General features: G+C 41.2%; 1 protein-coding gene across 1 annotated transcript; it reads left to right on the top strand.

Annotated features, from left to right (window-relative positions):
* The first annotated feature begins 1,597 nt into the window (after positions 1 to 1,597).
* LOC113012135 (up-regulator of cell proliferation-like) lies at positions 1,598 to 3,761 on the top strand. Its single transcript, XM_026152146.1, is given in 3 exon segments — positions 1,598 to 1,607; positions 1,767 to 2,503; positions 2,505 to 3,761. Coding segments are annotated over 3 exon segments (2,004 nt in total).
* Positions 3,762 to 27,480: the final 23,719 nt, after the last annotated feature.

Below are 27,480 nucleotides of genomic sequence, written 5' to 3'. Positions count from 1 at the left end.
CATAATGACTCATTGCTTGTTCCTGTACCACCACATGATGGAGTAGCTTCTGTAGAAGGTGAAGAGGAACAAGGTGCATCTGGTTAAAGTCCAGGGTCATCAGATCCTGATTAGGTCCCCGATGTAGATTTACAACCAAGATTTACAAACAAGAGACTTTGACACAAGCAGAGCTGATAGTTGTTTGTGATCAAAATCTGATGAAAGACAAAGCCGAACTTCCTGCTTTGAGGCTTAAGCAGAAGCATTTGCTGGCCAAGGGTGTTGCTGTAACTCACTACAGAAGTCAAAGTGATAACTTGACAGCGTTCTTCACTGCTCACGGCTCACTGTGCTATTGTCATGACATCGACGGACTCTCCAGCAGTTTGTCACAAGAGCGTTTTCTAGCTCAATGTCATCTCTTTATTGATTCTTCACAAAGAAGCTTGTGGAAAAGCCAAACCAAGTGTCCCAAATGCCATTCTGTTCATCTAAAGAAGTCCTATGACTACATGAAGACACTGCTTGAGTCAGTTGCGTATAAAACTCATCAGTGGAACATCTGTTGTTATCTGAAGGTGATTGGTATATTGGTGGGAATGGAAGGAGGATTTACCAAATTCTGCAGATTCCTTTGGCTGTGGGACAGCTGATCTACTGCAGAACATTATGTCAAGCCTAACTGACAGCCACAAGATGCCTATGAGCCATGAAAAACCAGTGTCAAGTTTCTGCTTCTTGGTCAGACATAAGCACTGCAAAAATGTAGGAAGGGATATTTATAGGTCCACAAGTCTGTTTTGCAGGATGAAGGCTTCAAACAAACTCTCCCAACAGCCAAATTTGTAGTGGCTCTGTGAAAACTTTCTGGGCATCCACAAGTCTCCTGCATACAATAAAGGAGTTCAGCATCTGCTTGAGTCCTACCAGAAACTGGGCTGTTGCATGTAATTGAACATACACTTCCAACACTCACCTCAAGTTCTTTCCAGAAATCTTGGCATGGTGAGTCATGAAGAGGGAGAGCGTTTTCATCAGGACATTCAGTTAATGGAGCAGAATGAGTGCATGATGGCTGACTATTGCTGGATGCTGTATTGTGACAATCCGAACGCAATATACACAAACAAATCACAGAGGTAGTTGACTGACAGTGATCATTATATCTATGCCACAGTGTGCGTCAGTGTGCGCCTAACACACACAAATCCATTGCAAATTAATATTACTCATTTTTGAAAAAGTTGACGTGACTGAAAAATCTGAAAGCACATCTGAAATCTGCATGAAAAACTGGTTTAGAAAAGTGTGTTGTGGTTTCTGATAATTACAAAAACAAAAAAAATTGTTGACCTGTGTATTCAGTAAAACCTGAGTAGACAGTAGATAGAGTAGTTAGTTAAGTTTTAACTGGGTTTGTTCATTGTAGCAACTGTGAAACTGAAATGTATGATTAGACACACTCTTTGAGAATGAATGCCCTTTTTGCCTTTGAAAAAGTGAAGCTCACTGTACTCAAAGTACTTGATTGACGGTTTAAAGAGTATATTAAACCCATAATATAAAACCCAAGTTGCTCTCTGTTTTGTTCATTAGAGTGTGAAGATTTGACAGAATGCATTTAGGTATAGAAAACACTGCTTGTATAAATATGTGTTGACGAGGCATGTTGTATAAAGCGCTTTGAGTGTTCAAATATAATAGAAAAAAAGTACATAAAACCAATCCCAGTGTAGCTGACTTGGTTGTTTTTCCAGAAATAACAACCATCTTTTTATCCACAGAGACACAGCTGGCGAGGTTACTGGAAGATCTGGGCTTGGAGCAGTACTACAGAAAAAAGATATCGCTCAGAAAAATACTTGAGATTGATGAGAAGACTCTTATTGATGAACCCGGGAATCAGAAATCAGACCTTCCTTGATATTTTCTAAGGAAACTCTTGATGGTTAATGTGATAGCAAGGAATGTGACATATACCTCAGTTTGTCATTCATGCAGTGACAATACATCAGGGAATGCAAAGTTATTCTTTGAAAATCTATTTAACAGTACAAACACAGATGACAAGGTGAACCCTCCTGACATAATCACTGCTCTCTTTCTGTGTTCTGATGGTTTTCTGCAGCAGGAAATCGCATTCAAAATGTCCATGTGTCAGTTCTCTGTTCCTCTGCTGCTTCCAAATTGTGACACCAATCAGTGCACACTCATGCTGTGGGCCATGAGAGACATTGTTAAAAAGTACAGACCTCAGTCTCTGTCAGAGTCCAAGGGCTTCATTGAAGACAGAATCGTTCTCTCTGAACTTCCAATGATCTCTTTTGTCAGACTGGGTGAGTGCTCCTCGTCCAAGTCAGAGATTCTCAATAAACTTCTGAGCAATTCTCAGCACTACCATGACACCTATGTTCACCGCAACATGGAGTGTGGTGACAGTCCAAGAAGAATATCCAATGGACTGACTGAAATTACTTGGTATCTTCCTTGTGGAAAAGCAAACATTGATACTTTCAGTATTTCAACCAGTGGCTGTAGCCAACCTTTGTGGAGACATTGCAAGCTTTCAAACACAATACTCCTTTCTGTGTCAGAGATCTGCAGCAGTTTTTGTGTTCTTTGACCATTTAGGCTCTGAATCTGAATTCAGTCTACTTACCAACCAACAGCACAAGGCACAGATCTTCTTAGTGGGTAACTATGAGAGCAAGCACAACAGTACAGATGCTTTGGAAAACCTAGTGCTGACGTTGGGCTTGACCAAAACCAACATCATTATTAAGACAAAACAAAGAAATGATGTAGACTTTGTGAAAAGTCTGAGGGAAACAGTCAGAGATGTAGTTAGGAACTCAAAGATGAAGATGACAATAGAGCAGATGGCAGACATTGCCCACGAACTGGGAATCCTGGTTGATGAAGACTCTCCAGAGTGTCAGACTGCAAAGACAAATGCAGAAGCCATCACTGCTGAAATTCAAGACATCCATAAATACAAAGAAGATCAGCTTCAACGACAAGGTGAAATATGGAAAGAACTGACCTGCTTAGAGAAAGAAGAATGTCGACTTCAACATATCAGGTCTGAAAATATAGAAGATTACAAAAGCGAACTTCAGAAAAGGAAAAAAGAACTACGAAAAAAACTAAACTTTTATGACATGTCAACAGTTATGACATGTTTCATTAATGCAATATCAAGCCCAGGAACAGAGAGGTTTTATTTCCTGAAATGGATGCGAACGAACCTGGACAACATGTCTCGTGTAAGACTGTCTGAACTTCGGGAGAAATATAAAGAAAAATGTAAGAACTCTGAGAACAAAGAGGAGATCAAAGAAATTGATAGACAAATTTCCAACAGCTCACTGGGGACTGAAAACTTCTTCCGTGAAATGGGTCAGATCTATGAAGCTTCACTGTCCCTTTCACAAACAAATCCAGCACATCAACAGCTGCAGCATCTGCCCAAACTGTGTGCAGAGTTGTTGCTTGATGGATTTCCTCTTGAGCTTGTAGATGGAGATGCATCCAACATCCCTCTAAGATGGTTGAGTGATGTTCTCTCTCAGCTCAGTGACTTGGTGTCTCCAAACAGAAAGATACGTGTAGTCACAGTTCTTGGAGTTCAGGGCACAGGAAAGTCCACTCTCCTTAACACCATGTTTGGAGTGCAGTTTGCAGTCAGCAGTGGTCGATGTACTCGAGGTGCCTTTATGTCGCTCATCAAAATCAATGAAGACATGAAAAAAGTCCTAAACTGGGCGATAAATAAATGAGAGAGAAAAGCCGATCAGCTGATCATTGATCAGTTTCATGATTGAAGTAGCAACAGGAGAGGGAGGGGAGAGAATGAGAGAAGAAGAGGCAGCTGTGCAGCGTAACGACAGAATAACTCCAGCTTTGTATCTTTTTCCATTCTAGCTAAAGTTCGGGACAAACTGCGTCTCTTCTCAGCTCAATACGAAACGTGTAATATTTTCTCTGAATGAGGGACCATTCCATTTTTTTAAGGAGCCGTTGGCAACTCTACTAACTAACCTTATGAATAAAATAAAGTTCACTATCAGTAACATCATAGAACCCACCCACCTAAAAACTCCATCAAGCTGGCTAGAACGCAGTACGAGTTATTGCAACTGACGGCAAAAAGTCAGCACAACGAAAATAAACTCCACCTAAACTTAGTTTATATCTGACCCAGATAGACTGCAGGTCATAACTTCTTACCTGAAGTTCAGTTCACCTTACACTCGGACTGGTGGCTGCCTCGGGGCTCTCCTCCTGCCTCCCCTTCCCTCATCCACCTGCTGGCCTCTGTGGAAGCCCCGCCATAGCCACCACCAAACAACTGAGTTATTTTTACACATCGACCTGCATCTGGCCAATCCACCACCTCTCATTGTTCATGCCATTACAAAAAAAAAAAAAAAATAAGTCACCGGGCATATGCCCGGTATGCCCGATGGCCAGTCCAGCTATGTTAACCTGCAACCAAATCTGCAGCTCCATACAGCAATGTTACGACTTAGATTATATCTTATAACTCATAACTCTTATGTTAGCTGCCCTCAGTAGCATACTGTCTGAAATATTCGACGGCTGCAATAATTCTTTAAGTGTTATTTTTTCCTTCGGATTCTAATTTCACCCAAGTTTACTAAACTCAACAAACTTAATATTACTTACCGGGACATTTATTCTGTCCTCATTTTCTTTCACCGAAAAATTGTTTCCTGCAGTGCCGTCTTTCGTGCTTGGCTCTCCTGCTAACGTGATGCACATAGCGCAGAAGCCGATGCTGCATTCACTTACACTCGGATATCTGAGCTTCACCGTGAAAACATAATCGGACATTTGATATTTGATTGAATTTTATTGTTTTACCTTTGGGGTGGCACCTGGGGTGGCCAGTCTGGTTGGGGGGGGTGGCCTGTGCCCCCCCAGGCCACCCCGCTGGACACGCCATTGCAGAGACGGAGCGCCCCCAGAGCCTCACGCCCATCCCGGACCCACCCAGGGGCAGCCAGGCTACCAGGTCAGTAACCCACGTCCGTCAGCACAGACCCTCCCCTAGCCCCGCTGCACGCAGCCACGAGGTATCCGTCACCTGAGAGCCAACAGAGCCCCTAATTGGACATGACCGCTACCCCGGGTTGAGCCCCCCAAGAAAGATGCCTCCGGGGAACCCCCCGACGCCCTAAGCCTGTCCCTACCCCCACACCAATCACAACAGTGAAGGCGGGACCAAACTATGACCCCCCACCCCCACTAGGTGATGGAGCTGATCAAAGGAGCCCAGAGCAATTGATCTGATGTGGTGGCAGAGGCTGTATCAAGACTAATGTAATCTAATAGATAATTTCTATATTGGTTAGAATTCAGATTATTTTTATTTTTCCAGTTCATAAGGACTGTTTTCTTGGCTATGCATAGGGCAGTGAAAACCATATGGGCTATATTCTGGCCGAATACGCAAAAACTGATCACTGACATATGCTCTTCCCTTGTGATCAGTGACCAGTGTTTTCGCTGCAGTGATACAAACTATGAATGGCACCCTTACAAGAGATACAAGGAAATTTACCCAGACTGGAAAATCCCTCCAGATGAGAGCTTTAAGGCATCAGACTACTGGAAATATGTGATGGCGAAGTACAACAGAGACTTTGCCAAACAGTATAATACAGAAGCTGCTGATATTCGGTGTTGTTTCACAAAAGAGGATGTAAAAAAAAGACTCAAAGAGTCTTTTAGCGTCCAATGAGACTACTAGAATTTCAGCTAATTTTCTTCTGGTGTAAAGAAAATACCAGAGGTGGGACCAAGTCATTGTTTTGCAAGTCTCAAGTAAGTCTCAAGTCTTTATCCTCAAGTCTCAAGTCAAGTCTCAAGTAATGTCAGGCAAGTCAGAGTCGAGTCTCAAGTCACTGGTGTAAAAGTCCGAGTCAAGTCACAAGTCTGAAACTTTGAATTTCAAGTCCTTTTGAGTCTTTAAAAAAAAAAAAAAACGAAAAAATAATGTTGCAGTTATGCTAAATGTAAATATTAGACCATGTAATTTTAAAATCTGTGTTTTTCTCAACACATACAAAATAGTGAACTTAGAAAATATACACAAATTGTGAAATTGCACCTCTTTAAAATGCAGCTCAATTAAACTTAGCTCCAAGAATAATTTTCACCGACAGTTCTGAGATACGCTGCATGTTATTCTTGGATGCGGTTGTAGGACCAGCTTTAAAATCGTATGACAAAAATATCATACACATTAAAAAAAACTGCATCACCAACGTAGCCTGGACAACATTTGCTAGTTAGATGAAGTCAGCTATCTCATCTTAGCATATTTATATGCATATTTATAATTATACGGTTCTTGGAGTGAGTGCATACACTCATGAAGTTTAGTAACTTCCGGTCACTGCAACAAGCCCAGGTACAGTTTACCGACGGATGGGTGCAGGACCTTGAAATGCACCGTGTAGAACGAAAGACCATCGTACCTATCATAAGTTTACCAGTCTCACAAATCGTCTTCATAAATACACATTCGTTAACCGTTTATTAATATAACCTTTGAGCTCAACGGTAATTAATTAGTAGTGGAAATAATTTCTGGTAGCATCACAGAAATGTAGCAGTGACAATAATATTGTATGCTGTAATCGTACTGGGCAATTAGTGATACAAAAAACCTGTTTTATCCTGTGAATAAAAGTATGTGTTTTTGTCAGTGTACCATAATAACAGAAGCGAAACACAATATTGTGTCAGGACAATTCACTATTTATGCACAATAAACAAAGGAGCATAGCGCGACAATTTCTGTTCAGCGCCAGACTTGCTTGTAACCTTTATCACCAATTATGTTAAGAAAAATGACGCATTAACTACAACAGCAGACTGACCTTTGTGTAAATGCTTGGAGCAGACTAACCTGTGAGCTGGAGTGTTCTGGGACGTTATATTTGATCTTTGAATGGCTGCAATCCAGTCGCCTCTTTGTTACTTCGGAAACATGGCTTGAACAATTTCTCTTCAACGACGTAATCCGATAACAACCGATCTCTTTACCCGTCGGCTTCCCGTGGCTGTCATGCGACCGGCTATTGCAGTTAATAATACAACAGCTTCTTGACATTTTTGTGTTTCTTTTTATCGCTGTGTGACTGATTTTAATTGAAAGCCTGCGTGCGCTAGTACCGCTTGCCACGAGTTCCCAGAATCCTTTGCGGTTCTACCCGTGAATGACGTCACATTTTCAATCTCCATATAATATGCATGTTAAATTTTATATTTGGGGTAAAATATCAAGTCTTTTCAAGTAAACCGGTTCAAGTCCAATTCAAGTCCCAAGTCATTGGTGTAAAAGTCCAAGTCAAGTCACAAGTCTTAGAACATTTTTTCAAGTCAAGTCTAAAGTCATAAAATTAATGACTCGAGTCTGACTCGAGTCCAAGTCATGTGACTCGAGTCCACACCTCTGGAAAATACAAATATAATATATAAAAAAAATTAATTATAGTTTACAATAAGGAAAGAAAACAACTACAGTTTGTGTTCACCTTCACCTGAGTCTGTATTTAACACATTTATTAAAAAAAAATCTAGGTATATCATGTTTATTAAAAGATTCTTTGTGTTTTTCTTCTAATTAAGTAAATGTCACGTAATAACCTTTATTCATTGCTTTCATTTATGATCAAATATGATCAAATATTTACATTTATGTTTTTAATTCTCATTAATAAAACAATAAACAAATCGAAAGAAGCAAAAACTTACAGCAGCAGCAGCAGCAACATTCACATCACTGCTCCTCCTACCCCCTGCTAGAACCAGGCTGACCACCGGCCAAGATCAATGAACATTTACTCCTCTTATTTCTTTAGAAAGATAAAAGCCAAAGGAAGACACAGAGACTGTGAGAAACCACCCAGAACACCCATCGGCCAGCTATTGGGATAGCTAACATCCCTCTGACGGTTTCGCAGAGCAGACTGGCTCCAGCTCAACATTTCCTCTTAAACAGAAAACATGCAGAGGTTTGGAACTCTGTTGAACTGTATTGCACAATCAAGTCCTTAATAGAAAGCATAATGCAGTTTTGATGGACTCAACAGCAGCGGGGTCAGCAACGGGTTGGATTAAATGCATCATATATCTGGCACTGCTTCTGTTGACACATGACCAATGTATCTCTCCCTGTCACTGCCACGATGATCTACAAAGGTGTTGAGTCTCCTGGCATTTGCCCTTCGGATTAAAGAACCACTAGTCTGGGACCGACTCTGTAATTTAAATAAACTTATAGGAAATAGTTTAGTCATATTATAGTACAGGCTGGGTAATAAATGTTTCCAAAGGGCAACATGAGAAACTACAACTGTTGTGGAGGATCGCACCATGAAGCTCTAAAAGAGATCAAAGTAATATTGAGCAGAATTGGGTTCAAGTCACTGGTCAATGGACTGGTTGTAGTGTTTTTCTGTTCTACCTGAGCCTGCAGGTTTTAGATGTCACCCTGGGTCAACACACCTGAATAAAGTGATGAGTTCATTACCAGCCTCTGGAGAACTTCACGATATGTTAAGTACATAATTTAGCCATTTAAATCAGCTGTGTTGGATCAAGGACACAACTAAAACCTGCAGGACACCTGCCCTCGAGGCCTGGAGTTGTCTACCCCTGCTCTAGTGACTGTTGACATGACAGTCAAAGGTTTGGACAAACCTTTAATGGTTTTTATATATTTTTACTACTTTCTACAAAAATATATAAAGCAAGATATATGGAATTTTGTAGCAAAAAAAAAACTTGATAAATAACTCTAAACACGTTTTATATTTTAAATTCTTGACAATAGCCACTCTTTGCTTTGTTGACAGCACTGAAAACCCTGGACTTTCTCTCAATAAGTTTCATGATGTAGTCACCTGAAATGGTTTTCACTTCACATGTGTACCTTGTCAGGGTTCATTTGTGAATTTTCTTGCCTCCTGGAGCTGGGACCATCAGTTGTGTTGTGTAAAAGTCAGTCTAGTACACCTGACCTCTGACTGGTAGTGTATACAGTACCATAAAACTAAACTAAACTCTTTTATCAAGTCTAAAAGCTAAATTCAGATTTATTTGAATCATATTAAACATGTTTATGCGTATAATTTAACTACATCTGACCTTCAAAATGATTTGTTAAGCTGAAAAATGAAATAAGTGCAGCTTATTTGTAGAAATTTCTGCACATTCTGCTTATCCCTCCTCCAGGGTCCCAAACGTTAATTGATCTTGGACTCAAGTTATCCATGTAGAGTTTTTAAGGAACAAAAAAGGAAGTAGCTGCATCCAGTAGATTACAGGAAACCAGAAGAATCAGACTGGCATTTGCTGGAGGATTGATCATTTATTGATGTTTTCTGGATCGCTTCACTTCTTATTAAAAACTGGATGTACAAAACACCTGAATAAATATAAATCTTTTACAAAGACATGATACTGAATAACATCCTGTTTGTTGTTCTTTATATTTGCTTACTTTCAAAGAATATTAAGATAAAAAACAGGAAACCCAGTGGTGGAATGTAAATCAACGCATTTATTGTAGTCTAACTTATAATGAGGTGCTGATATAACATATATTACATTTTATTACACATTAAAACATTGTATCAGGCTCTTATATTGTTCTGTTCTTACTTTTAATTCAGTAAATCTTTTGAAAACACAATTTTTAAAAAACTCATCAGTGTTTCTGCTTTTCTTTTCTTTTCTTTTCTTTTCATTCCAATTACAATTATTACACTCTTAGAAATGATAATAATAATAATAATAATAATATTTCCACTGTGGGATTTCCCCCCACCAGCAGAAGTAACACTTCTCCATTCTGCTAATAAATATCACAGTACCTGGCACTTGTTTTGAAATTCTGGGGCTCATAACTTTTTGAATAATTATTGTTTTGGTTTTATTCATCGTGTCCTTTGGACCTTTAGGTTGTCAGTATTTTTTATATATTATGTTACTCTCCAGTGGCTCTTGTTATTTAGCTTATTAGTCAAGTCTTGCATTTTATGTTTTTGCCTACAAACTAGATTTGCCAGCCTGTTGGTGTGGCAAATCTAGTATATAGGGTCGGAGAACTGGTGTGACTTGTTGCCATCATGGAAGTGGCAAGCCCTGCTGCCATTGTGCCAATGATCTATAAAAGCCCCCAGAGTGCAGTTGTGGTGTGGCGCTCCTCCGTGACACACCCCCATTTTGGAATTTGGTTTAGGTTCTTGCGCCTAGTGATGGCAAACAGAGGTTTCATGAAGCTCTGAACCTCTTTGAACCACTGTGTCAAAAACTGGTTCATTAACCTTCATTAATTACACTCATGGGTGACATCTGCAGGCAACAGTGGTTAATGTACAGCCAACTGAAGCCTTGCACCTATATTGTGATGCACCTATATTATAAAATAATTGCGAGAATTACATGAATGTCCTGGCAGTCTGACTTCATGTTACACATCTTTATTGTTTTTATCTCATATTAAAATAATCTGCCTCACTAATTCCATCTATAGAATAACTATAAAAAAATAAAACACTGTGAAACATTGTTGATTGTTCATTATATACTCTAAAGGGAAGATAATTTTTACATAAGGCAATGAGGAAGTTGCAATGTGTTTATATGGAAATTGATATTGTCAGTTTAATAATCTCACATTTATTTATTTCCCACATAATATGGTATTTATTAACAGTCAGTAAAAAAGTCACCCCATGAATGATAGAGACCTTTAAGTATATTATATTTGAAAGAACACTAAGAGTAGACTTAGTGTCACAGGATTATTCCATTACTAAATGGAATAATGCTGTAAAGAATGTTATTAATGCAGTTATAATGATGCAGATTATATGGCACCAATAAAATAATTTCTGTATCTCCACACAGGGTTTTTCAAAGTTCAGTTCTGTTAGTTTCCACATGCCAGTTGTTGTGTGCTAAAAACAATGGCCACCAGGCCAAAGCAATGGTTTTGACTCGATCAGTGTTAACCCCGCCCCCTGGGTTTGATGGGTGAGGTTGATAAAAATTTTTCATGGTGAGACCTGAAGGAGTCACCTGTACCAAAATGAATTAATTAAATACACCATTAAATAATTAGTTAAATGTGTTAATAATTAATTAATTAAATGTGTCAAAAACATTTTTAATTAATTATTTCCAATTTTAATTAATTATTTCCAATTTTAATTAATTATTGCCACACTTAATTAATTATTTAATGGTGTATTTAATTAATTCATTATGGCAGTCCTGGCATTCCATACTAAAAGACTGGCTATCTGTAAAAAGTAATGGTTTTGACTTGATCACCGTTAACCCTGCACGCTGACTTTGATGGGTTAGATTGAAATAAAATCCAATTCATGAACACAGCAGCTGGGCCAGGAGTGCCAATGTGAATTAATTAAATACATCATTAAATTATTGATTAAATGTTTCAATAGTTTATTAAAATTGGAAATAAATCAATAATTAATTAAATGTATTGTGGAGGTTTGTAAGCACAACACGAGAGATCCCAGTATTTCACTCCAACTTTAATCTCGGCTTATCACAACTAAACACTCAAGGCACCAAAACCTAACCCTCTCACTTCCCCTCACACTGGAGACACCTGGTGGTCCACCACAGTATAAAAAATTAAATGTATCATTAATTAATTACAAATGGAATTAAATACAATTGATAGGTTTGTAGCTTAACCCTATGCACTGGAACGTTGAAGACAATGTAATTACACAGCAAAGCAAGACACGAGTAGGCAAAGTTCTTCATGTTTCTCGTGCACGGGAGAGAACCGGACAAGCGCCGTTCCTTCGCTTGACCCCAGTTGCTCTCGTGCGCTCCCCCGTAACACTGCTCTTTTATGGAGGTTACATGAATATACATAGGTTCATTAACATATGACGTCTACATACACACAAAGAGTACCTTGCCTGTGGTTTTGTAAGTGTGTGTGTGTGTGGGGTCAGAGTGTGACCCCATAAATGACTTCCCTAAACCTGCTGGTCTGGAAGTCCAGCAGTTCATCTAAACAAAAGGCACTTAGACTAAAACAGATATAGATACATTTATCCTACCATAAAACAATAAGACAAGGTACGACCTCTCCCATGCTCCCAGAGCACTCTGGAATGCACACAATGTCTCTGCAGACTACTAAGCATCAAACCTCTATCAATCTACAACTAATTATAAAACTCTAAGCATATATAAGTAGATATTTCTAAGCATAAATGATAATCAACAATACAAATCCAACAACAATAATTAAACATTTTAAATTAAATGAATGACCATTAAATAATAACATATTTGTTTAACTGATTATTCCAATTTGTATAATTAATTACACATTTAATCATTTAATGATTAATAATTAATTCATTTTGGCACTCAAGGCCCCGGACGCACCTGCACAGCATCCGCAATCACGCCCCGCCGAATTAAATATTGTACTGGGTCCTGTGGTTGTGGTTGTTGTGGTAATGTTGAGCGGGCAGCGGGAGAGCTGCAGCTCTGTGTGCGTTGTAAACAGCAACCGGCTAAGTATTAATAAACAGTATCAAAATGCCACTGGGTCTGCCGTGTATGTTTACATCTTACTTTACTGACCTTTGCCTTTTCTTTTCTTTTGTTTAAAAATTTTAGGATGCATGGCTCAGCCCTTGCAGAACTCATAGGCCAGCAACTGGATTTCTGTCTAGTAGGGCTGCCACGATTAATCGACTAGTCACGATTACGTCGACTATCAAAATCGTCGACGACTGATTTAATAGTCGACGCGTCGTTTGAAGCTTTGTAAGATCCCAAAAGACGCAGGAATAAGTAGTAGGATTTAAGAGTGTAATAACGGACTGAAACAGAAGATGGCAGCACTGCATGTACAAGGATGCCAGCTGCCGTTAAACCCCGAAGAAGAAGAAGAAGAAGAAGAAGAAGCTTTGTCCCAGAATTCATAGCGCAGCCCAGCTCAGTTTCCAACAATGGCGGCAGCTAGTTAGTTTTAATGTTACTCTTATTATTCTTTCTGGGTCACAAAATAAACATTTAACATATTTTCAGGCGAGAATGTAGCTGTGTAAACCTCAAATATCTGCTCAGTTTATCAAGACACCACATATTTTCAAAAGCGCTCCGACGTTTTCGGAGACGTCTGTTACCCACTAGCTCGATAGCTAGCCGGGGGCCATGAGAGCACCGGACTCCCGGCAGATCATTTTCAAACCCACCGCCCTACTCAGGTTAAACATATATAAGTCACTTAGATAACTTAAAAATGTTATTGTTTGGCTTTTTTCAGTATTTTATTTGTTCCTGAGTAAATCGGCTGAGTTTATTAAACTCCACCGAAACAATCTGCACATTTAATTAAAATTCAATAAACTATCATCTTGTCTTTATTTTTAGTTAGCACAGACCTTAAACACTTAAAGCTGTAAGCTAATGATAGTTATATAAGAGCAGATGCTGCTGGTGCAGTAAGCTGTACTTTTACATTCAATGGATGATGATCTGATTAGTCGACTAATCGCAAAAATAATCGGTGACTAGTCGACTATCAAAATAATCGTTTTTTGGCAGCCCTACTGTCTAGCAGTCTAAGGTCTGTTGATGGCTGCTTCAAAGTTGTTGTTGTTTGTTTTTTTTAATGCAAGTTACCCATGCACCCAGGTTTGGGAATTCCTTCACACTGTCATCTATCCCAAGAATAGATGAATCCCAGGACATGAACCAAATATGACCAGTGTTGGGTAAGTTACTTTAAAATAGTAACTTAGTTACATTACTAGTTACTTCTCTCAAAAGTAACTCAGTTACTTCAAGTTATTCGTTACTTTCAAAGTAACTAGTTACTAGGGAAAGTAACTTTGGTTTTACTCAGAATTCTCTTGTTAATGTGTTGCTTCCATAACTTTGCCAGTCTTCTAGCTTGCTTACTTGCCACAAGTGCACTGTGCCACCTACCAATAGAAAGGAAAAGATAATGTGCATATTTCCACGAGAGAAATCCCACGCCTGGACCGTCATTGACTGCTGCCATGATTCTAGCCTACGTCACAGCGTCATGTGCGCCTTTTACATCCAACACAAAAACTGCAGTCGTGGTGCTTTCGATTGTACTCAGAACTCGGAAATTCTGCCTTCTGAATAGGAAGATGTAGGTAACACCAGACTGCACATGAGCTGCATACAGAGCTGGACTGGGACAGAAAATTGGCCCGGGCATTTTGACTAGAGACCACCATTATAGGAAAAATCATAAACCCTTTGAATGAAAACAAACACTGTTGTGACAGTGATGCACACTGTTCTGATGGTATATATGCATTAATCTATCAATCGTTTGTTGTAAGATTCAGATAATTATTTATTAAAAGCCAGACATTTTAAATGAGAATAAGAAAGAAAAGTATTTCTTTGTCCCCCCCTTTCCCTGTTAATGCCCTACCTGGCCCCCTGGCAACACTTTGCTAGATCCGCCCCTGCACAGTTACCAGCTGTCAGCTACCTAAAAAAGGATCCTGGGGTTATTTGTCTCTCAGAAACAGTTCATAACTTCCCTTCAACTCATTCATGTCACCTAAAAGGTAAACCTGTTTCTCCATCACCTGTTCAGCTCTGATGATCCAGTAAGGACATCTCCTGGTTTCATCTTCATGTTTCCCTCTCACCAGATAACCAAACCATATCATGACCAACAGCTTTTTTGCAGCTGTGGCTCCAGCATCGAGTGATGGGAGAAGAGAGCCGGAGATCGACAGACGGATTGGGGCTGCGGCTGCAGTAATGCGGACGCTGCACCGGTCCGTCGTGGTGAAGAGGGAGCTGAGTGTAAAAGCGAAGCTCTCAATTTACCGGTCGATCTACGTCCCTACCCTCACCTATGGCCACGAGCTGTGGGTAGTGACCGAAAGAACGAGATCGCGGATACAAGCGGCAGAAATGAGCTTCCTCCGAAGGGTGGCTGGCCTCTCCCTTAGAGATAGGGTGAGAAGTTCGGCCATCCGGGAGGGGCTCAGAGTAGAGCAGCTGCTGCTCCACATCGAAAGGAGCCAGCTGAGGTGGTTCGGGCATCTGACAAGGATGCCCCCCGGGCGCCTCCTGGGTGAGGTGTTCCAGGCATGTCCCACCGGGAGGAGGCCCCGGGGCAGACCCAGGACATGCTGGAGAGATTATATCTCTCGGCTGGCCTGGGAACGCCTTGGTGTTCCCCCGGATAAGCTGGAGGAGGTGGCTGGGGAGAGGGAGGTCTGGGCCTCTTTGCTTAGGCTGCTGCCCCCGCGACCCGGCCCCGGATAAAGCGGATGAAGATGGATGGATGGATGGATGGCTCCAGCAAACATCAGCTGATACTAGAAATTAATATTAAATAAATTCTAACAACAGCTGATCAAGCTTAAACGTGCTGCTGTTGTTTAATAATAATAATGGATTGGATGTATATAGCGCTTTTCAAGGCACCCAAAGCGCTTTACAATGCCACTATTCATTCACTCCCACATTCACACACTGGTGGAGGCAGCTACGGTTGTAGCCACAGCTGCCCTGGGGCAGACTGACAGAAGCGAGGCTGCCATATCGCGCCATCGGCCCCTCTGGCCAACACCAGTAGGCTGTAGGGTAGAGTGTCTTGCCCAAGGACACAACGACCAGGACAGAGAGCCCGGGGATCGAACCGGCGACCTTCCGGTTACAGATACGCTTCCCAACCCCCTGAGCCACGGTCGCCCCGGTTTAGCGCGACATCCGCTGGTTTCCTCTTTTGGCGCAAAGTGGGCGATAAACAAACAAGAGAGCCGATCAGCTGATCACTGATCAGTTTTCATGATTGAAGTAGAAACGGGAGAGGGAGGGGGGAGAATGAAAGAAGAAGAGGCAGCTGTGCAGCGTAAAGACACAGAATAACTCCAGCTTTGTGCCTTTTTCATTGTAGCTGAATTAGGGGACAAACTGTTCCTTTTCACCTCAATAAGAAACGCGTAATATTTTCTCTGAATACAAGACTGGACGGTTGGCAACTCTAATAACTTATGAACAAAATAAAGTGCAACATCATCAGAATCAGAATCAGAATCAGAAAGGGTTTTATTGCCAAATGTTGAGCAGGTTTACAACATTAGGAAATTGCTGCGGTGCTTCAGTGCAAACATACTTTCATAAATTACGCTAAAATAGACATTAAAATAAAAATAAGAATAAGAATTAAAAGTGCTAAGTAGATAGATATGTACATGAGTGCAGGTGGTGATCAGTGCCAAACATTGAATGATGCAGTGAACACAGCGTAGGGTCATGTGTTAGTGGTGGGAACAGTCTTATGGTTATTGTTCATGTGTTCAACAGCAGAGGGGAAGAAACTGTTCTTATGGCGAGAGGTTCTGGTGCGAATGGACCGGAGCCTCCTGCCTGAGGGGAGCAGGTCAAACAGACTGTGTCCAGGGTGAGAAGGGTCAGCTGAGATCCGAGCTGCACGCCCCAGTGTCCTGGAGGTGTACAGGTCCTGCAGAGATGGGAGTCTGCAGCCAATCACCTTCTCAGCAGAGCGCACAACACGCTGCAGTCTCTGTTTGTCCCTGATAGTGGCTCCAGCGTACCATTAACTTCATAGCACCCACCCAGCTGTATAGAAACTCCCTCATGCTAGCTAGCACGCAGTACGGAAAAAGTCAGCACAACGAAAATAAACTGCACCTAAACTTGGTTTATATCTGACCCAGAGAGACTGCAGGTCATAACTTCTTACCTGAAGTTCAGTTCACACTCGGACCGGCGGCCGCTTCGGGTCTCTCCTCTTGCCTCCCTTTTCCTTCATCCACCTGCTGGCTTCCACCACTTGCTAATGTTACTGCATCTGTGGAAGCTCCGCGACAGCCACCACACGAAGTAACGAGTAACGACCCTATCTAAATCCCAGTAACGACTAACGCGTTCCTGATTTTGGCATAATAACTAGTTACCGTGCTCGTTACCACAATAATAACGTAGTTACTGTAACGCATTACTTAATAACGCGTTATTCCCAACACTGACTATGACAAATCGAGTGAGAGCTCATTTAGCTATGATGGAAGCGTAAAATGTTGCTCATAAAGGTGCATGAAATTATCTGAGAAGGAGATTCCCTCTTGCCACTTTTCTAAGTCTTGCCAAGTGTTGATGTATGTTAAGCAGAGATGGGCAGTAACGCGTTACGCGTTACTGTAATCTGATTACTTTTTTCAAGTAACGAGTAAAGTAAGGGATTACTATTGCAAAATCGGTAATTAGATTACCGTTACTTTCCCGTAGGAACGCTGCGTTACTGCGTTACTAAAACCGTGATTTTTTTGCGAGAATGTCTCATGACAGTGATGTAAGCAAGTGCGCCGTTGGTGACAACAGCTGTGTCCAGATCAACAATGGATCATATATCGATTGTGGGAGCGAGTATGAGCGTGCAGCGTTTAAAGCGTGGAAATACTGACCTTATTTTGAGTTTGATTCCATAAAAAGTGACAAAAACATTAGCGTCCGTTGTGCGTGGGAAGAAAACTTTTTACAGCGAAAAAAACCCCCCTAAACTTTCAAGCAAGCACCGAGTGCGCAACGACGTAATGGGAAACTCACAGAGAAACTCGCGGATTCGTCAACTGACCGCAGCACACCTGCACCAGGGTAAACCTCCGCCTACCCCCAGTCCTGCTTTACAGGTGAAAATAGAGCAAAACGACCACTGAGTCTTTGACTTTATTTATTTTCTGCTGTGTTTTACTTGCATCTATTTGAAAGAGTGAGTGTAAACACAAAAAATATTTTATTTTATGTGCTGGAATGTGCAGAAAATAAGTTTAAATATTAAACTAAGTTCTTCAAGTCAGAGAATGGTGCATATAATTTAATATTTATTTGATGCATAAAGTTAAAGGATTAAAACTGATAAAACAAGTTAAAAAAAAGAGACTTTTCCATTTGATTACATTTTGTATGATGGATTATGTAGAAAAAGTAGAATTGGGCTGAAAGATCTATCGCTTTATCACCTCTTCAGGTTGTAAATCGTGTTTTTAAAAAGTAACTAAGTAACTAAGTAATTAATTACTTTTGAAAATAAGTAATCAGTAAAGTAACGGGATTACTTTTTGGGGGGAGTAATCAGTAATTAGTTACTGATTACTTTTTTCAAGTAACTTGACCAACACTGATGTTAAGTACTGAAAAAATCATAAATTCTTCAGTTTTTTAAAGTTAAGAGTTTTTACATGTAATTTGTTCTAAAACAGAGCTGACTTTACATAGCATGTCTTCATGTGTATTAACATGTGCTGTAACCAAAGACTGATTTGAAGTAATCGATATAATAAATTATATATATTTTTTGGTACATTTTTTTTTTTACTTGCATTTTACTTTCATTGATATATTTTGTATGAAGTTTGCTGTATGTTCTATGTATCATATGGCAATAAACGTATTTTTGAGAAAATCTGTTTTGAATCTAGTTTTTATATGCTGAATTTTATAGTAAGTAGAAATCTTAACCTAAATGCTAAAGGTAATATAACACTAGTGATAGGTTTTGAGTTTCGACCCAATTTTATTAACCTCAAGTTGGTTATTGGTCAATTTAACCCAATTTTTGGATAGTTATCCTAACCCAGAGTGCTGGGTCAAACCAGTAACCCAACCCTGTTAAGTTGAAACAACAACAATATTTGACCCAGCATTGGGTTACAAATTGGGTTATTTTTAACCGTGCAATATTTAGGGTGTATCAGTCAGAAGTCAGCTGTGTACCAACCTGACTTCTGCACAACACAACTGATGATCTCATCTCAAGGAGGCAAGAAATTTCACAAATGAATCCTGATAAGGCACATCTATGAAGTGAAAATCCATTTCAGGTGAATACATCATGAAACTTATTGAGAGAAGGCCAAGGGTTTGCAGCGATATCAAGAAAACAAAGGGTGGCTACTTTCAGGAATCTAAACTATAAAACATGTGTAGAGTCCATTTTTTTCAATTTTTCATTGAGTCCTGCATTTGACTCCACATCAGGGCCGTGCAGAGAGGTTTAAAGGGGCGGGTGCTCAAAGTTAAAAAGGGGCACATTGAACCAGGCTGAATAACAACAACACACATTCATCAAGAATCTAATATAGGAAGGGCAGGGCTGTGTTGATCTGAGACTGTAGACATTAAAAAGTCCACAGGAGAGGTGGTAGCTGATTAAACAAGTGTCATGAGATAATAACAAAATGCAAAGATTGGTGACAGCGCTTGGAACCATAAGGCAATAAAAAACTGTGAGAAATAATTTAGGCTCTGCCTGTGAATCACTCTTTGCTTCTCTTCTTCCTTCCATCCCATCATTTCATATATCACTCTCCCACTTGCTATGTGAGAACAAGGCACAACTTGCTATTGCAATAAACTATAATCTAATTATCCACACCTAACAACTCTTGCACTTAATCTATAATAAAATGATGACAGAAAAATGTTATAGCCCTGCCTTTAGTAGCCTCACACAGCTCCTACTGTTTCCTCCTCATGTCCTTACCAGGCATGTCTGGACAATGTTATATCATGAGTAATATTTTTTTTAAAAATCCATCTAAATAAAACACACACATGCACACACAGTGACATTTTAGACCTTCTTCAGAATACTGTATATACTATGGGCATCATGGTGCTGATCCAGAATCCTTACATTATTATTCATTACTAGAGCTACAATAATAAAGCAATGAGGAGGGGGAAGTAATAAATATGAAATAATGTATTTATGATGATTTCATTTGTTTCACTATCCACTCTGTGCAGGGGCAAATCTTATTACATTTTTAAACTGTAGAGATACAATCATTTTACTGCTGTAAAATCCAAATTTTGTCTTATTTAAAATGTAAATCTAATCTAATCTGCTTCTTAATGTATGTTCTTTAAAATACAGCGTGTGTTTTTAATATATTATAATTATAATAATTATTATGTGGACATGCATATTAGATCGTTTTTTAGTGAAATATAATCCCTCCGGAAAGGCAGGAAAAGCCCGGAAACTTACTTTAAAACTAAATATGTTCTGAATACTTTAAAACTAAATATGTTCCCTAAAACGGTGACAGAGCTACAGACCCATGACAGCCTTACACAGGTAGCCAGCAGCTGTGACCAGCACTACTTGTGCAGTTAATAAAAGGACAGGTAACGTTTGTCGCGCTGTTGCACACACAGCACGCTCGTTTGTTTCAGTTCGTCAGTTGCCACAAGACAGCTTACCAACGTGTACGTAATAAGCTAATACTCCTGTGTGCTACACACTACAGTGTACGCGGTACACCTACTTACTGGTTTTGTCGCATCAGTCTGTGTCTCTGAGTTAACTTGTGTTTCTTCTACAGGTCTGGACCGCTAAAAATGCGCGTGCTCTTTGTGAGCTCTTTCCCGGCTCGTAACCAGCGCGTTCTGCCGTCAAGGGCGATCATTGGTTAAATGCGTTAAATATTATTGTTGAGGGGCACAGACAGGACTCCGCACGCACACACACACACACACATAAAAAAAATAAAAATAAAATAAAAAGATTTTTTTTTTAAAAAGTTGCCTCAACAAAAGGGCACTTTGGGCACCCATCAGGAAAGGGGCGGGTGCTCAAGCCCCTCTAGCCCCCCCCCCTCTGCACGTGCCTGCTCCACATCTTGCCTACCCACACAGCAAATCCGTGACAGTGTGTCCAAACTTTTGACTGTGTTGACATAAAGTGTACTATATATAGCAACTGTCAAAGAATTTCATCACCTTGGATGAATGTAGCATGTTAATTTTGTGTAGCTTTACAACAAAGGCATTGTTATTAAGAAAATAGGGAAAAGGTCATGTGTTCAAAAAACATACATATCAAAAATTAAGGTAGAGTTTCAGTCATGTCAACAATCACAAGAGAGAGAGAGAGAGACAGAAATGAATGAAAAGAGACATTAAATTTAAATGTTTTTAAATCAGTCTTTAAAAACATTTGTGCACAGATGGAAATTTTATTTGATATCAGATAACTCACACACTCCCTGAGTGTGTTTCTTGTTGATTTGTTGTCTTACTCATGCAACACGACATACAAACTGAATGGTTTTTGTGAAACATAAATCTAAATGATGATCATAAACAAGAGCAACTTATTAAAGTTCTTACATGACATCTACTTAATTAAAAGAAAAACAGAAATAGTAATTTAATAAACATGTTATACTTTAACACATTTACAGTGGGGCAAAATAGTATTTAGTCAGCCACCGATTGTGCAAGTTCCCCCACCTAAAATGATGACAGAGGTCAGTAATTTGCACCAGAGGTACACTTCAACTGTGAGAGACAGAATGTGAAAAAAAATCCATGAATTCACATGATAGGATTTGTAAAGAATTTATTCGTAAATCAGGGTTGAAAATAAGTATTTGGTCAATAACAAAAATACAACTCAATACTTTGTAACATAACCTTTGTTGGCAATAACAGAGGTCAAACGTTTACTATAGGTCTTTACCAGGTTTGCACACACAGTAGCTGGTATTTTGGCCCATTCCTCCATGCAGATCTTCTCGAGAGCAGTGATGTTTTGGGGCTGTCGCCGAGCAACACGGACTTTCAACTCCTGCCACAGATTTTCTATGGGGTTGAGGTCTGGAGACTGGCTAGGCCACTCCAGGACTTTCAAATGCTTCTTACGGAGCCACTCCTTTGTTGCCCGGGCAGTGTGTTTTGGATCATTGTCATGTTGGAAGACCCAGCCGCGTTTCATCTTCAAAGTTCTCACTGATGGAAGGAGGTTTTGGCTCAAAATCTCACGATACATGGCCCCATTCATTCTGTCCTTAACACGGATCAGTCGTCCTGTCCCCTTGGCAGAAAAACAGCCCCATAGCATGATGTTTCCACCCCCATGCTTCACAGTAGGTATGGTGTTCTTGGGATGCAACTCGGTATTCTTCGTCCTCCAAACACGACGAGTTGAGTTTATACCAAAAAGTTCTACTTTGGTTTCATCTGACCACATGACATTCTCCCAATCCTCTGCTGTATCATCCATGTGCTCTCTGGCAAACTTCAGACGGGCCTGGACATGCACTGGCTTCAGCAGCGGAACACGTCTGGCACTGCGGGATTTGATTCCCTGCCGTTGTAGTGTGTTACTGATGGTGACCTTTGTTACTTTGGTCCCAGCTCTCTGCAGGTCATTCACCAGGTCCCCCCGTGTGGTTCTGGGATCTTTGCTCACCGTTCTCATGATCATTTTGACCCCACGGGATGAGATCTTGCGTGGAGCCCCAGATCGTGGGAGATTATCAGTGGTCTTGTATGTCTTCCATTTTCTGATGATTGCTCCCACAGTTGATTTTTTCACACCAAGCTGCTTGCCTATTGTAGATTCACTCTTCCCAGTCTGGTGCAGGTCTACAATACTTTTCCTGGTGTCCTTCGAAAGCTCTTTGGTCTTGGCCATGGCGGAGTTTGGAGTCTGACTGTTTGAGGCTGTGGACAGGTGTCTTTTATACAGATGATGAGTTCAAACAGGTGCCATTCATACAGGTAACGAGTGAGGGACAGAAAAGCGTCTTACAGAAGACGTTACAGGTCTGTGAGAGCCAGAGATTTTCCATGTTTGAGGTGACCAAATACTTATTTTCCACCCTAATTTACGAATAAATTCTTTACAAATCCTACCATGTGAATTCATGGATTTTTTTTTTCACATTCTGTCTCTCACAGTTGAAGTGTACCTCTGGTGCAAATTACTGACCTCTGTCATCATTTTAAGTGGGGGAACTTGCACAATCGGTGGTTGACTAAATACTTTTTTGCCCCACTGTATATCTGCTTGTCATATTGGTTCTGACGGGGTGACACTAGGTGCACATCCCCTCGCCATACGCTTTCTGAAAGGAGTTCGCCGGCTGAGGCCCGTGCTTAAGTCCAGTGTGCCTGCTTGGGACTTGTCTTTGGTGCTGGAGGCCCTTTGTAGCCCCCCGTTTGAACCCAATGAGTCTGTGGATATTAAATTTCTTTCATATAAGACTGCATTACTTCTCGCTTTGGCTTCGGCAAAGCGAGTGGGTGACCTTCATGCGCTCTCTGTGCATCCCTCGTGCACACAGTTCTCTTCTGATGGCCACAAGGTCGTATTGCATCCAAATGCTGCCTATTTTCCCAAGATCATGCCTGCATCTTCTAGCTCAATGGAGTTTGAGTTGCTGAGCTTTTGCTCCCCTCCTTTTGCATCTGAGGAGCAGAGGAGGATGCATTCTCTTTGTCCAGTGCGTGTGCTACGCACCTACATTGAGCGCACTCAGAATGTGCGTTTATGTGACCAGCTGTTTGTCTGCTTCGCTGATCCAAATAGAGGTAGAGCTCTGTCCAAACGGAGGCTGTCCCACTGGATTATAGAAGCTATCTCACTGGCATACAGCACCGGTGGTCTTGCTTTGCCCCACGGGGTCAGAGCTCATTCCACCAGGGGGATGGCAACCTCATGGGCTCTTTTTAAAGAGGTGCCTGTAGCTGATATTTGTGCGGCAGCTAGTTGGGCATCAACGCACACTTTTGTGCAGTTTTATCGGTTGGATGCTACAGCCCCTTCGGTGGCTCATGCTGTCCTTTCTGCTGGGTCTACCACTCACTAAGGATGTGGTGGTCCGATTCCGGTTTGGTGGCTGCTCTGTGGGGCGTGTATATATGTCCCATACTTATGTGTTGTACCGAGTGAATCGACTGAAAGGGAACGAATAGTTATGTCTATAACTTCTGTTCCCTGAAGGAGAGGAACGAGGTACAACACAAGGTGGCCCCACTGAGCAGTTTGGCTTGGTGAAGAGCGGCTATCGAACTGAGGGATGACTGTGATGACAGCGGCTATATGTGCAGGCAGGGCCGTGCGCGTGTCATCACACGTCATCTGCCTTAAAGGCGTGATTAAAGGTTTCTTCAGCCAGGACACACGAGGGCGTGATATCCCATGCTTATGTGTTGTACCGAGTGAATCGACTGAAAGGGAACTCCCAAACACTAGTGGTGTGCGATACTGCATATTTTGGTATCGATCCGATACCAAGTAAATTCGGGCCAGTATCGCCGATACCAATACTGATACGATACTTTTCAATAAATAAGGTGGATGCCTCATTGAATTGCTAAATCGCAATTAATTTTCATGACCTTAAGTGTTTGTGTGATGTTTCCTTTGGTATAATTAATTAGTTAAAACCCAGGACATAATTAGGAGAAATTATTTATTCATAATTAAATAATTTTTTTTTATTATTGTTGCGGCTCGTGGTCTGCGATGCCACTGCAGATGAGATGGACTCACCTTCACGGCATCTACAATGATGCCTCGCCGGCTTAAAACCTGTGCGCTGCTTGTGCTGTTGTTGTTTTTGGTGTTGATGTGTACAGCTGGCAGCAGGAGGGTTGCAGCCGTTGAATGTAGGCTACTGTTACAGCAACCGTGTGATCACTGTAAGGGTGGACAGCGCACGGCTTGGGGTGAGCCGGAGGCTGGCGCGCCTGCCAAGCTGGAGACGGAGGTCGAGGTGCGCGGGGGTGCATGCTGTCCACTTCGGCACGCAGGCTGCACAGTCCTGCGTGCCGGCCGTCTGCCCAGCTACCTGTGAACCCCAGCTCACTTCCACGCCTACTGCGCCACCGCTGCTTGCCATATGGGTGGCCATCAGGCCAGCTCCGGGGCTTCCGCTGGAGGCGCGGGCGACCGCCAGAGTGGACACTTCCCCGTCGCTGGGCTAGGGCATGGGGCGCCGATGGTCCGGGCCAATTCCCTCGCCTGCTCGCGAGGTGAGGTGAAGCAGGCGAGGGGGGTATGTGGCAGGGTGTGTTCTGCGATGCCGCTGCAGGGTTGGTGGTGGTGATGTGTACGGCTGCCAGCGGGAGAGCTGAAGCCGTTGAATGTACTGTTACAGCAACCGTGTGATTATTGTAAGAATAAATGATGCTGCGAAGCATGAAAATGCCATCGGGTCTGCCCTGGTGGCGATCTTTTTTTTTTTTTTTTTTTTAAATCTTAAGTGCACGCAAACCAGTACACAAATTAAAACAAATACTATTTATAAACTATAATACAAAAATTACAATTAAACTTCTCAACAACAAAAACAAAAAAATGTATATAATTAATATGTAAACAACTTAACAACCCCCAAAGTGTCTAAGTCACGTGACGTGTCAGTGCAACACCGAAACATAAGAGTGGGGGAGAGGGAGCAAAGTGTGCCTGCTCTCCGCTGACACAGGAGCGGTGTGTCCAGCGACCTGGTTGTTTCGTTTTTGCCGTTTTTACTTACCTTGGATCCAGATGAAACCATTGTGTCCTTTGATGTAGTCTCTCTCTTCACTTGCATACCCACCAAGCAGTGGTGTGTGTGTGTCTAGAAAATTTTTGTTGGGGGGGCCAGGTAGGGGCACAGATTTGGAGAAGGGTGGCAGATGTAATTGGCAGATAATGTTAAAAAAAAATTCTACCAACCATTAACCATAATTCAGTAACCCTGTAAACCGAATAACCGAATGCGCTTTTAACTCTTATTAGAATGAGATTTTAACCACTACGGTGCAAAGTTTTTAGACACTGCGTTGATAAAGTACAAGAGACACAATCAGTGCTTTGTCAGTGTTTACTCAGCATTCAAGGACAGCAATATTTGCATAGTATTTTTACTGACATATAGTGCACATATGTTTTGAGCAAAAACATTTTTGAATATTTAACATACAATTGGCAAATTAGCCAATGCCAATGCAAAACTTTATCTGCCTGTTAAAAAAAGAAGATAATCTTATTACAAACTGCTGTTTGATTTTTAAAACAGGAAAAAAGTGGAGAAACAACTGAAAAGACTAACATTTGAATAAAACCTGAAAGCAAGTAAATACTTTCTATGCTGCCTTATGGTAAACTTTGGTAATATTGATGTATAAAGAACAACACTAGCTGATGATGACATACAGTCAGCTGGCATGGTGACACTGCTGGACTGGGACAAAAAAATTGGGCATTTTGACTAGAGACCGGCCCACCAGGTATTAAAGCCAAAAAGCCTTTGAATGAAAACAAATGCTGTTGTGACAGTGATGTACACTGTCTTGTTGGTATATGTATGATTTCTATACATTTTACGTCAGATAAAAACTTTGTTCGCAAGATTCAGATAATTATTTAATAAAAGCTAGATATTTTAAATGAGAATAAGAAAGAAAAGTATTTTTTGTGCCCCCAACTCGTTAATGAGGAACAAATCCTCATTTCATCCTATGATAACAGCATTTTCACCATTTCAGCCAGTGTGAGTGGAGAACAGCCAAGTCTCCTCCCTGATAAACCTCCACATGTACCACCGAAAACAGTTAAATTACAGGGAGTGCAGAATTATTAGGCAAATGAGTATTTTGTCCACATCATCCTCTTCATGCATGTTGTCTTACTCCAAGCTGTATAGGCTCGAAAGCCTACTACCAATTAAGCATATTAGGTGATGTGCATCTCTGTAATGAGAAGGGGTGTGGTCTAATGACATCAACACCCTATATCAGGTGTGCATAATTATTAGGCAACGTCCTTTCCTTTGGCAAAATGTGTCAAAAGAAGGACTTGACAGGCTCAGAAAAGTCAAAAATAGTGAGATATCTTGCAGAGGGATGCAGCAGTCTCAAAATTGCAAAGCTTCTGAAGCGTGATCATCGAGCAATCAAGCGTTTCATTCAAAATAGTCAACAGGGTCGCAAGAAGCGTGTGGAAAAACCAAGGCGCAAAATAACTGCCCATGAACTGAGAAAAGTCAAGCGTGCAGCTGCCAAGATGCCACTTGCCACCAGTTTGGCCATATTTCAGAGCTGCAACATCACTGGAGTGCCCAAGAGCACAAGGTGTGCAATACTCAGAGACATGGCCAAGGTAAGAAAGGCTGAAAGACGACCACCACTGAACAAGACACACAAGCTGAAACGTCAAGACTGGGCCAAGAAATATCTCAAGACTGGTTTTTCTAAGGTTTTATGGACTGATGAAATGAGAGTGAGTCTTGATGGGCCAGATGGATGGGCCCGTGGCTGGATTGGTAAAGGGCAGTGAGCTCCAGTCCGACTCAGACGCCAGCAAGGTGGAGGTGGAGTACTGGTTTGGGCTGGTATCATCAAAGATGAGCTTGTGGGGCCTTTTCGGGTTGAGGATGGAGTCAAGCTCAACTCCCAGTCCTACTGCCAGTTTCTGGAAGACACCTTCTTCAAGCAGTGGCATAGCTGGACTGGCCATCGGGCATACCGGGCATTTGCCCGGTGGGCCGCTGGCGATTTTTTGTTTTTATGGGCCGATGGATTTTTTTTTTTTTTTTTAGGAAGGGTATATATAATGAAAGGTGTTGGATTGGCCAATTGGTCATG

The sequence above is a fragment of the Astatotilapia calliptera genome, chromosome 3 (genome assembly GCF_900246225.1).
Source record: "Astatotilapia calliptera chromosome 3, fAstCal1.2, whole genome shotgun sequence".
Lineage (NCBI taxonomy): Eukaryota > Metazoa > Chordata > Actinopteri > Cichliformes > Cichlidae > Astatotilapia > Astatotilapia calliptera.
The sequence above is the reverse complement of the archived record's forward strand: the minus strand, read 5'-3'. Positions and strand labels throughout refer to the sequence as shown.